Source organism: Odocoileus virginianus, chromosome 5 (genome assembly GCF_023699985.2).
Source record: "Odocoileus virginianus isolate 20LAN1187 ecotype Illinois chromosome 5, Ovbor_1.2, whole genome shotgun sequence".
Classification (NCBI taxonomy): Eukaryota; Metazoa; Chordata; class Mammalia; order Artiodactyla; family Cervidae; genus Odocoileus; species Odocoileus virginianus.
Genome location: NC_069678.1, coordinates 85,973,999 through 85,986,351, shown reverse-complemented (window position 1 = coordinate 85,986,351; position 12,353 = coordinate 85,973,999). Strand labels below are relative to the sequence as shown.

General features: G+C 44.5%; 1 protein-coding gene across 1 annotated transcript in view; it reads left to right on the top strand.

The window, feature by feature from the left end:
- The window catches only part of SMAP2 (small ArfGAP2), a 47,974-nt gene extending 46,450 nt beyond the window's left edge, over positions 1-1,524 (top strand). The window contains exon 10 of the mRNA XM_020894091.2: positions 166-1,524. Within this exon, the coding sequence (XP_020749750.1) occupies positions 166-291 (126 nt within the window). The 3' untranslated portion in view covers positions 292-1,524. The remainder of the gene's footprint in view (positions 1-165) is intronic.
- Positions 1,525-12,353: the final 10,829 nt, after the last annotated feature.

The following is a 12,353-nucleotide window of genomic DNA, read 5'->3' as shown; positions in this document are numbered from 1 at the left end:
GTGTCCCCGGAATGATCTGTGCAGGTTCAGGACAGTTCTGTCCACGACAGAACTCCCCTTTGTCTCACTCTCCTCTCCCCGCAGGCGGAAGGACTTCTTCCCGCCCTTTGCTCTAATTGGCCCCGTGCCCACCTCCTGTCTGAAAGCCTCCTCTCTCCCTTTCAGATGACCCAGCAGATGGCCGGGATGAGCTTCTGTGGCACCAACGGCATGCTGAGCTATGGACAGTCCATGAATGGTGGGAACGGACAGGCAGCAAATCAGACGCTCAGCCCTCAGATGTGGAAATAGGAACAGCACACCTGGATGACTACCACTCTCCCCATCGCCCGGTCTCCCTGTGTTTCCTCTTTCCCCATCCCCCTCTCCTACTTCTCTCTGTTTGGTTTAGAAATCACTCGGTCCGGGTCACTTAGGACTTGGCATCCTGCCTAGCCCAACCGCATCGCAAACCTGCAGACCTCTCTGTTGCTTGTCCCCCAGCTGTCCTGATTCCCTCCCCAGCCTCAGCCCAGCTTCTCTCCTGGCAGCCGCACCTTAGGAACTGTTGGCAGAAGGCACTTAGACTGCACGATAGATGTGCACACCTTTGAGCACCTCTCCCACAAGGTGAAACTTCCTGTCAGGCTCAGAAAGGTCTGTGGGGGATGTATTTTAGGCAAAGAGGGGAGAGTTTAGAGGTCCTTCTATATGTGATGGTAAGTTATTGGGTTGACCAAAGAATGTTTTGGCCAACCCAGTATTTCCATAGGTTTAAATTTTGGGGGTGAGAAAGGAGGCATCATGTTCCCCTGATTTATGGAAATTAAGGAAGTACTGAAATCGAATTAAAGCAGTCTTAGAGCAGTTTGGCCCCAGCCCTGGGGCAAGGATGAGCAAAAATCTGACTCTACTTCACGCTGAATTGTTTCCTGGATCTGAGACTTCAGGACTTGCTGCTTCGGTCAGCCTTTCTTAGCACCAAAGACTCTTCAAAGGTCCCACACGAAGACACACACCCCGCTCCCTGCCTTCATCCGGTAGGATCTGGCTTTGTGGCTGGAGGACCAGCCCCTCCAGTGGGAATGCAGAGCTTAACATGTGTACGCTTGTGTGCGTGTGTGGATTCCATCTCCCACTCTCTCCCCGTCTGCGCTGGGTATTTTTGTTTTTGTTTTTTTTAGTTTTAGATTTACAACAGAGAGGAGTTAATTTATCAACAGCCTAAAACTGTTGCCAGTTTTTCTTTAGTTAAAAAAAAAATTTGCCATCTCATTGGTAGCTCCGTTCCTCCTTTCCCCTCTCCGACCTGCCAGTCGCTGTTTCATACTGGTCCAGGCTGCCCTGCGCCCCCATCTGTCCAGGTGTAGGAGGCAGGACGCCTGGGCAGCCTTCCTCTCAGTCATCGTTCACCCCACTTGAAAATTAAAACAAGAAAACGTTGCTTAAAAGATTTCATCTGTGGGAACCACAACTCCTGGTTGCCTTTCTCCTGTGTATGTGTAAATTCCTTAATAAATATTGCAGGGAAGCACTGCTCGCTCATTCTCACCGTGTGTCACTCGTGGAGGAGGGTGAGTCCTACCCAGGTTTTCTGCTTTCCAGGGGCGGTTCCCTCACTTTCTGTATTTTAAAAAATGATTACATTTAGAATGGATAAACAAGGTCCTACTATACATTAGGAAACTATAGCCAGTCTCCTGGGATAAACCAGAATGGAAAAGAATATTTAGAAAAGAATGTAAATATATATATGTGTGTGTGTGTGTGTGTGTGTATAACTGAGTCACTTTTCTGTACAGCAGAGATTGGCACAACATTGTAAATCAACTGTATTTTAATTAAAAAAAAAAAAAAACTGCATAGGGAGCATACCCAAGGGCCAGGTCAAGACTCAGGCAGTCAGAAAGGTGACCTTTTCCCAGTGGAATCTAGAGTTGTGAGGGAGTGGATTCTGGCTGTCTGTATGGGCTGGAGTTCCGGACCATCGGAACTCATCAGAACTAGAAGTACCCCCCACAACAGAAAAACTGAGGCCCCTCCCCCTTTCCTTCCTTCGAGTACACCTTTTGAATACTTCCGGGTATGAGAGGATGGCACAATGGCTCGGAAAGCTCTGAACCAGACTGCCAGTGTTCATATCCCTTCTTGCTCTGTGACCTGGCTACTGAAGCCCTGTGTATCAGTGGGGCTTGTGTAAAATGAAGCAATTCCTGTGGTACATTTAGCACACAGAGCACTTTGCCCGCAAATGTTAGCAAATATTACGTGCCAGGCCTATGTCAACTCATTCAACAAGTGTTTAAAGAAAGCTTTCAATGTGCCCAGCACTGTCTTAGGCTCTGGAATAAAACAGTGAATCAAAACTCCCTAATCTCATGGGATGGTGTGGGTAGGAGAGATGGACAATAAACAAGTAAATGAATGATCTGATTTTGGGTGGTAATAACACCAGGTAAGACAAGATTAGGGGAGAAGGTGGGTATGGGACCATTTGAGTGGAGCAGTCAGAAGGAGGTTACATTTCAACTGAGACCTGAATAAGGAGCCAGTTATGTGGAGATCTGTAAAAAGAGCAGAGCAAAGGTTGACGTCTGCATTGAAAATGGTTTGGTGGAGGTATTGGGTTGAGAGTCACCAGTGTGTGGATGGTATATAAAGCCTTGAGACCAGGTGAAGTTGTCTAAGGAGAAAGCATGAAGAGAAGACTGAGCCTTAAGGTCCATCAGCTTTTAGAATTTGAAGAGATAAGAAAAAGCATTTTGAAGAGAAAAAGATGAATCACAGTCCCTGCTCTTAAGACACTCACAGAGTCATGGGGCAACAGGCTTAGAATCTCTTAGACATGCTTTATGGGAGCTAGGAAGGTTGGGGAAACCTTCCTAAGGACAGAGGCACTTGAGCTGAGTCCTGGGGGCAAGTTAGGAGTTAATCGAGTGGTGTGGAGCAGGGGAGAATAGTCCAGGCAGATTGTACCATGTGATCAGAGAGAGACCTGCAAAAGCACAGAACATTCCAAGAAGCACAGGCAGTTCTATGTTTCTAAGGTCTGATATTAGTCAAGGTGTCGTGAGAGGTAGGACCTAGCTGGGGTTGGACCAGATCATGGGGGGCTTTCTGCAGCCCAGGAACGAATTTAGCCTCAACTGTGGTAAACAGTGGAGTGACACAATCAGATTTGGGGTTCAGGCAGCTCACTCTTGCCTTGCTGACAACATGTTTGAGAAACAAGACAAGATCTAAGGGACCAGAGAAGGGCAAGAGCTGAACAAGGACCAAGTTATTAGGGGGTAGGAAAAATGAAGCCGCTCAGAACAGCATCTCATGAGGCACATGAGATGCTAACAGGTGCAGCACAAAAATGCTAAAATAAGCTTGGGAAAGATTGCATGTCATATCAGCTCTTGTACATCTAGAATATAAATATCCAAGTAGAAATGGCTCTGAAAAGTTCTGTGGTAAAGACTTTTTTTAAAAAAGTTAGTAGATTATATTTTTTAGAGCAATTTTAGGTTCACAACAAAATTGAGCAGAAAGTGTAGAGTTCCCAAACACCTCTGTCCCTCACCTAGCCTCCTCCACTTTTGACATTCTGCACCAGAGGAATACATTTTTTACAATGAACCCATAGCAACAGATCGGATCATTCGAAATCCATAATTTACATTAAGGTTCGTTTTGGTGTTGTGTAATCTATGGGTTTTGGCGAAGGTGCAGTGACATTAGCCATTACAGTATCGTACAGAGTCGCTTCACGTCTTGAAAACCTGCTGTGCTCTGCCTCTCCATGCATCGCTCCCCCATGACTCCTGGAAGCTACTGAGTTTTTTTTTCACTGTCTCCATAGTTTGGGCTTTTCCAGAATGTCATATACCTGGAATCATACTGTTTGTGGCCTTTTTCAGATTGACTGCTTTCACTTAGTAATGTGCATTTTTGTCTTTTCATGGCTTGATAGCTCATTTCTTTTTAGTGCTGGATAATATTTCAGTGTCTGAATGTACCATAATTTATTTGAATCTATTCACTTACTGAAGGACATCTTGATTGCTTCCAAGTTTCGGCAATTATAAATAAAGTTGCTATAAACATCTGTGTGCAGGTTTTTGTGTAGACATAATTTCCAATTCCTTTGAGTAATTACCAGGGAACATGGTTATTGGATCATATGATAAGTGTATATTTAGTTTTGTAAGACAGTGTCTCCCAAAGCGGCTGAGCCATGTGCATTCCTACCAGAGATGAGTGAGTCCCTATCGCTCTGCATCCTTGCCAGCACTTGGCCTTCTCACTGTTTGGGGATTCAGGCCATTCTAGTAGGTGTGTAGTGGTATCTCACTGCTGTTTTAGTTTATAATTACCTAACACATAATGTTGAGTATCTTTTCATATGTTTGTTTGCCATCTGTATACCTTGAGTAGATTAAGTTTAAGAACTGTTTATCAAAAGATTCAATTAAGAGTAGAAAAGTTTGTCTCAGAGTAAGGGAAACTATCTTTATTTATTTATCCCTGGCTGTACTGGGTCTTCGTTGCTTTCTCTAGTTGCAGTGAGTGTGGGCTTCTCATCGCAGTGGGTTTCCATTGCAGAGCACAGGCTCTAGAGCATGCCGGCTTCAGCTCGGTAGTTCTGGCACATGGGCTTAATTGTCCCAAGGCACTGTGGAATCCGCCCAGACCAGGGATAGAACCCGTGTTCCCTGCATTGGTTGGTGGATTCTTAACCACTGGACCACTAGGGAAGTCCCCCGGGCATATTATAAATAGATAACGCTTAACATTATATTACGGTATTCCCAGGTGGCTCAGTGGTAAAGAATCCACCTGCCAATGCAGGAGACACAGGAGACATGGATTCAATCCCTGGGTCTGTAAGATCCCCTGGAGGAGGAAATGGCAACCCATTCCAGCATTCTTGCCTGGAAAATTCCATGAACAGAGGAGCCTGGGGGGCTGTAGTCCATGGGGTCTCGAAGAGTCAGACACAACTTAGCGACTAAACACATACGCATGCACACAAACCTTATATTGGCCAATCCTAAAAGCTGGGATGACAGAAATTCCTTTGTATAATGTAGAGAAAAGATTCCAAAACTCAAGGAATTCTGGGATGAATTACCATATATATCATTCCTTTTCCCAACCTGATAGAACACTGAAGGCATTCCCTTTATCCAATGGCTTGAGACATACTTTGTTATAGAAGTGCTAGAATCACTAAAACATGACTTAGTAGGTGTTCTCTGTAGGCCAAGAATACTAGCGAAGTGTACTTCCTATTTTCAGTGGACTTGAGCATTTCCAATAATAGCCTTTAACAGTGGCCCACCTGCAATTTATGATAATCAGAATGGATACCAAGATCTTTGGAGGTGATTAACTGAAGCTAGGGACCCAGACAAATGGCAGCTCACTAAAGCCCCACTTGATCTGTATAGCTAAATTTTCTCAGGGTTTGGAGACAGATGTCAGTAAGATAGAAATATAGCCCTATATTCTGTTGCTAGACCTGAGTTCACAGCCTACTGAATAATGGAGAGACAGGTGTTCTTGAGGATGGAGCTTGTAAAAACCTTATTAATGTGTAATGTTTATCTTCTGGCTTTCCCCAAAGGGACCCATTACCATTTTATCTGGGTAAATACACTAGGGAAACTACATAAGCACCTGGGCAACAGTTCGACACTAGCTGTTAACTATTGCTATGTCCTACTCATAGTATTTTTGTCCATGTGTCAGAGTGGGAGCGTATGGTGATCAGGTACTGATGGAGTTTTGACCTAAGTCAGCCTCACCATAGGCCAAGTGGAATCTTACCCCCTCCTGTAGCAGTTCCCCCCAAGTTTCTGAGTGTCCAGTTAGAAAAAGATGCCCTTAGCAACTGATAGATTTCTTACATTGACTTGACCTTCGAAGTAAGGACTGTTGAGGAAAGTGGAGGAAGAGGAAGCCCCTGGAACTCTTCCTTACTGAAATAGTAAATCAAAACAGTATTACATCTCTGGGGGAAATTTAAGAGACCACAGGTCCATTCACCTTGAAGTCTAGCTGGTGCAAAAAATGAATGGGTTTGGAAGAATGACAGTAATTTATGGTAAACTTCTCTGGGTTAATAGCTCCAAAGTGGGTTATCCTCATTACGGGTGCTGTTCTAGAAGACATCTCCTTATTAAATTTAATCAGGATAATGCTTGACATGTCACATATGTCTATTTACATTATACTTTGGGAGAAGTAATTTATCCTGATAAGCAAAAATATCAGAAACAATCTGCTTCCGTGTGATAGAACATCAGTGTGAGTTTACTACGCAATCTGAGGAATGTGCCATCTCTTAGATCTATGCAGTAGTTCAGTGTGTAGAGAATTTGGCTCTCTCTTCAAAGTAGATTATATTTTCCAAAAATGGCCTCACTGGCATACACCCCATCCCACATGCTCATCTTATAGTCGTGACATTGGCCTTCTTCCATTGAAGAGGTCTGTTTTCTCTCCCTTTGAACATGAACAGACCTTTATAACTGCCTTAACCAACAGAATAGAGCAGATACAACACTGACTCTCTTCCCAGGCTGCGTTATACAAAGGCTGTATGGCCTCTTCCTGGCTCTCTCTCTCAGAACTCTTGCCCTTCATACCGAGCCAATATATTTTAAGGAAGCTCAGGCCACATGGAGAAGTCACATGTGGGTTTCTGGTCAGCAGCCCTGGCCAGGCCCACGTGACAGTGAATAACCTTCAGATGATTCCAGTTCTTCGCCTTTGTGTCTTCCAGTTAGGCTCTCAACATCATGGTGCAAGGACAATCTGTCTGCTCTGTGCATGTCTGAATTTCTGACTTACAGAAACTGTGCGAGACAATAAAAGATTATTGTTGTTTTAAGTAGGAAATAATAGGCAATCTATCATATAAACCAATCTGTAAGGAATCCTGCCACATCAATGAATTATTTGAGGCATGTTGGGCTAATCCTTTCAAAGGAAGGAACAATTTGTTTTCTGTCCCCTGTATTAAAAAGAGAAGTACCACACCAGATGAGTCCCTTTGGATTTGTGAAGCATATACACGATAGATGTGTTGACCCAACCAGTTTTGGGGGTGATGTGAAAAGCTGCCTGTTTCAAGTAGAGCCCAGAACGACAGATGTTTCTCTTATTCAGGCTACAGGCACTTCTTCCCTCAGCCCTTGCGAGTCATTAGCTCAGTAGCAGATCAGGATACCGTATGGACCCTCTTACAAGCCCTAAGTAAAGAACCAATAATGGGACTTCCATGGTGGTCCAGTGGCTAAGATTCTGCACTCCCAGAGCAGGGGCCTGGGTTCGATCCCTGGTCAGGGAACTAGATCCCGCATGCTGCAACTAAGAGTTCACATGCCGCAACTAAAGATACTGCATGCCGTGAGGAAGACCTGGTGCAGCCAAATAAATACATATTAGAAATAAAAAAGAACCACCAAGGAGGCAATTATGGTTTTCGAAACTAAGCTCTCTTTGGCGAGCAACCCTTTTCTTACTTGGCCTTGGTGTGGATTGAATGACAGATCAAGAGATCCCAGGTTCCATGGGCTTCTGAGCACCGTCAGGTGCTCAGATGGTAAAGAATCTGCCTGCAGTGTGGGAGACCTGGGTTCCAACCCTGGGTTGGGAAGATTCCCTGGAGGAGGGCATGGCAACCCACTCCAGTATTCTTGCCTGGAGAACCCCCATGGACAGAGGAGCCTGGCAGGCTACAGTCCATGTGGCCTCAAAGAGTCGGACACAACTCAGCAACTAAGCACAGCACAGCACATGGGGCCAGAGCTGCCCAAAACTGAACCGAGTAACAGTCTGCCTGCATATCCTTGGAGAACCTTCAATGTCAGTATCTTTAGATCTTTTTCTCTTTGGCCGGGTGGAGTCACTGGAGAAGTGTTTCAAATTTGCTGCCCAGGGAGTATAGACCTGGGTAGAAGCATTCTGGAAAGAAGACTGGGAATCTCAAGTTCAGTGTGTAAATGTTCACATATCCTTGCTCTGTTCCCTGTATTTCCAGCATAGTGCCCTCCCCTCAACTCTGCCTGCGGTTCTTCAGTTCAGAGACCCGTCTGTTTTATCTTTTCCTTAAATGACTCCTCCAGTCTCCTGCATAGATGGTCAAAGGACAGTCACCTGATTGGAGTAGTGGAGAGACACTGAGAATCTGCTTCTAACAGATTTGCAACCAATGTTCTATGGTTAGCATTGCCTGAACTCCCCATTTTCAGAGGGACCCCTAGGCGACCAATGTGTTTGCTTCTGGGGATTCTGGAATGTAAATTAGGTTGCTTCTTGGCTTTCCCACTGCTCACTAAGGAGTCAGACTTTTCTGGACTCATAAGGCTGTCGGCACTCATCCGTTCGTTGTTCAGTTGCCAGAATCTTTTCTCCTCTCTATTCAATGTATCCTTGGGTTTATGCCTTTGGTTTTAAGTCCTTTTTTTCTGCAGTTATGATGGGATTTTTGTGAGAGAGTGGAGCTAAATACATGTGTTCCATCTGCTCCCTTTAACTAGAACTTAAGACCATACGACAAGGACTAAGAAGGCAGAAAGGACAGGGGGTGAGACCCTTCTTCTGGAAAGGGGTGTAGTTTTCCCAGGGAAGAGCGTTATGGACAGACAGCCTCAAAGAAAAGGACACCTGTAGGATGAGGGTTGTAACTACAGTCCCTGAGAAGTTCAAAGTGCCAAGCACTTTCTTTTTAAGAGAGTTCAAGTTAATTACGATTGTAATTCTGAATTTCCCTGACTCTCCTATAAAAGTTATCATAAAACTGTTCAGTCTGGTTTATGAATCCTGTGAGGGTTTAAGGAAAGCAGGAAGAAAATGGCTTTATTCTCTCCCATTGTCTCCCAAAATGGAGAAAGGGCATTAACTTTGAGTGCCCACCCTCTAGTGAAAGCAATAGATCCTGGAAGATTGTTTCAGAGAGGACAAGAGAAGAAAGAAAATCATCTGTTTACTCTCATGTGTTAGTGAAGGTTGTTCCTTTGAGGAGAAAGAACTCCAGCAAAATCCTGAATTATTTAAGTGGAGTGACAAGTTGATTTATAAACTAAATGAATTCACTGGAAGCAGAAGCTCAAAGCTGGGGTGACTGTGATGCTGAAAGACAATTTTTATTTTTAATTTTTTATTGTGGTTGATTTAAAATGTGTTGATTTCTTCTCCATAGCAAATTAACCCAGTAACACAAATTATACATTCTTTTTAATATTCTTTTCCATTATGGTTTATCCCAGAACATTGAATATTGTTCCCTGTGTTATACAGAATACCATGTTGTCTGTCCATTCAATATGTTATAGTTTGCATCTACTAACCCCAAACTCCCTGTCTATCCCTCCCCCTCTCCCATATATGAAAGTACACAAATTGTAAATGTGCTTGTATTTATTTTTAATGTGTATTAGGAGAAATAGAATTGGTACATTAAATATAGAATATAGGATATTATTGCTCGGGATGAGGGTAGTGTGCACTGGTAAGGCACTCACTTTATAGGGACTGCATGGAAATACCCTGGGGGTCCAGGGGCTGAGACTCTGCTCTTCCACTGCAGGGGGTGAAGATTCAGTCCCTGGTCCGGGAACTAAGATCCCACATGCCACACAGTGTGGCCAAAACAAAAACAAAAAATACAAAGACCGTATGACTTGTAGGATCACTGTTCCTGCCTTCAGTGGCTGTCTGATTTGGGTTCTCTCAGGAACATACTCTGACAGAGGATTGGGCCCACGTAGTTTATTTGGGAAATACCAATAGGAAATGAGAGATGGAGGCGGAAAGGAAGGTAGCCAGTAAAAGGTACATTATTAAGCTAGTTACCTCTGTAGGAGTGTTGTGTCCTTAGCCGCTCAGTCGTGTCTGACTCTTTGACACCCCTTGGACTGCAGTCTGCCAGGCACCTCTGTCCATGGGGATTCTCCAGGCAGCAACCCTGGGTTGCCGTGCCCTCCTCCAGGGGATCTTCCCAACTGAGGGATTGAACTCAGGTCTCCCGCATTGCAGATGGATTCTTAACCATCTGAGCTCCCAGGGAAGCCCCCTCTGTAGGAGACTGGAGTTTAATCTCATTGAAACTCTGGGAAACTGCATAATAACCTGAGAATCATGCCATCTAGTGGTGAGCAGTCTGGGTACCGTCAAACCAACTGATGAGAGTCATTGGTTGAAGGCTGGTGGTGGGGGTGCTTGTATGTCTGCTCAGTCGCGTCCAACTCTTTCCAACCCCATGGACTCTAGCCTGCCAGGCTCCTCTGTCCATGGGGATTCTCCAGGCAAGAAGTGGGTTGCTGTGCCCTCCTCCAGGGGATCTTACCAACCCGGAGACTGAATCCACATCTCCTGTGTCTCCTGCATTGCGGGCAGATTCTTTACCCACTGAGCCACCTGGGAAGCCTGGTGGTGGGGGTAGTGGGAGGGTAATCAGTGTTAATTCCCTGCCCAGCTGCAGAGATGCCAATACAGGCAGCTGGCATCGCTGAAGCACACTGGAAAGTCTAAAAGGTATGCATACGACACAAACAGCATCAGCTCCTGCAACTAAACTTACCATTGTAAGTGCTTGGAAGCAATAGAGTGCTAGCATAGATTCCTCCTGCACTCTTTCCATCATTCTTCTGCTGGAAGTTGACAATTATTTGTGATGGGAAATAATTATAAATTGAAATTGGGCCTCACTCTGTCGTTAGTCATAATGTTAATTTCTATTTGACCCTATCAGAAATCAGTGGTGAAAATGGTAATTCTAAAGAATAAGGCTGAACATTGTAACAGAAATGTGAATAGCAATTGTGATTTGAATAAAATGTACAGATGGAAAAGATTAGTTTTCATTCTAATCCTAAAGAAGGGCAATACCAAAGAATGTTCCAAACTATCATACAATTGTACTCATTTCACATGCTAGTAAGGTTATGCTCAAAGTCCTTCAAGCTAGGCTTCAGTGGTACATGAACCAAGGACTTCCAGATATACAAGTTGGGTATAGAAAGGCAGAGGAACCAGAGATCAAATTGCCAACATTCCTTGGATCACAGAAAAAGCAAAGGAATTCCAGAAAAACACCTACTTCTGCTTCACTGACTATGCTAAAGACTTTGACTGTGTGGATCACAACAAACTGTGAAAAATTCTGAAAGAGATGGGAATACCAGACCACCTTACTTGCCTCCTGAGAAATCTGTATGCAGGTCAAGAAGCAACAGTTAGAACCGGATATGGAACAACGAACTAGCTCAAAATTGCGAAAGGAGTACGTCAAGGCTGTGTATTGTCACCCTGCTTATTTGACTTATATGCAGAGTACATCATGCAAAATGCCAGACTAGATGAATCACAAGCTGGAATCAAGATTGCTGGGAGAAATATCAATAACCTCAGATATGCAAATGATATCACCAAAATCAATGCAGATGGTGACTGCAGCCACAAAATTAAAAGATGCTTGCTCCTTGGAAGAATAGCTATGACAAACCTAGACGGTGTATTAAAAAGCAGAGACATCACTTAGCTGACAAAGGTCCACATAGTCAAAGCTATGGTTCTTCCAGTAGTCATGTACAGATGGGCTTCCCCAATAGCTCGGTTGGTAAAGAATCCGCCTGCAATGTAGGAGACCCCAGTTCAATTTCTGGGTCAGGAAGATCTCCTGGAGAAGGGATAGGCTACCCACTCCAGTATTCTTGGGCTTCCCTTGTGGCTCAGCTGGTAAAGATGCAGGAGACCTGGGTTTGATTCCTGGGTTGGGAAGATTACCTGGAGAAGGCAAAAGCTACCATCCACTCCAGTATTCCAGCCTGGAGAATTCCATGGACTAGTCCATGGGTTTGCAAAGAGTCTGACATGACTGAGCATCTTTCACTTTTGCTTTCATGTAGGGATGTGAGTTGGACCATAAAGAAGGCTGAGCACTGAAGAATTGATGCTTTTGAACTGTGGTGCTGGAGAAGAGTCTTGAGAGTCCCTTGGACTACAAGGAGATCAAACTAGTGAATCCTAAAGGCAGTCAACCCTGAATATTTATTGGAAGGACTTTTGCTGAAGCTGAAGCTCCAATACTTTGGCCACCTGATGTGAACAGCCAACTCATTGGAAAAGACCCTGATGCTGGAAAAGATAGAAGACACGAGGAGAAGGGGGTGACAGAGGATGAGGTGGTTGGATGGCATCACTGACTCTACGGACATGAGTTTGAGCAAACTCCGGGACACAGTGAAGGACAGGGAGGCCTGGACTGCTGCTGTCCATGGGGTTGCAAAGAGTCAGATACAACTGAGCGACTGAACAACAAGCCATCCAATCTGTGATATTTAGTTGTAGCAGCCCAAGCAGACTACTCAGTTCAGTTC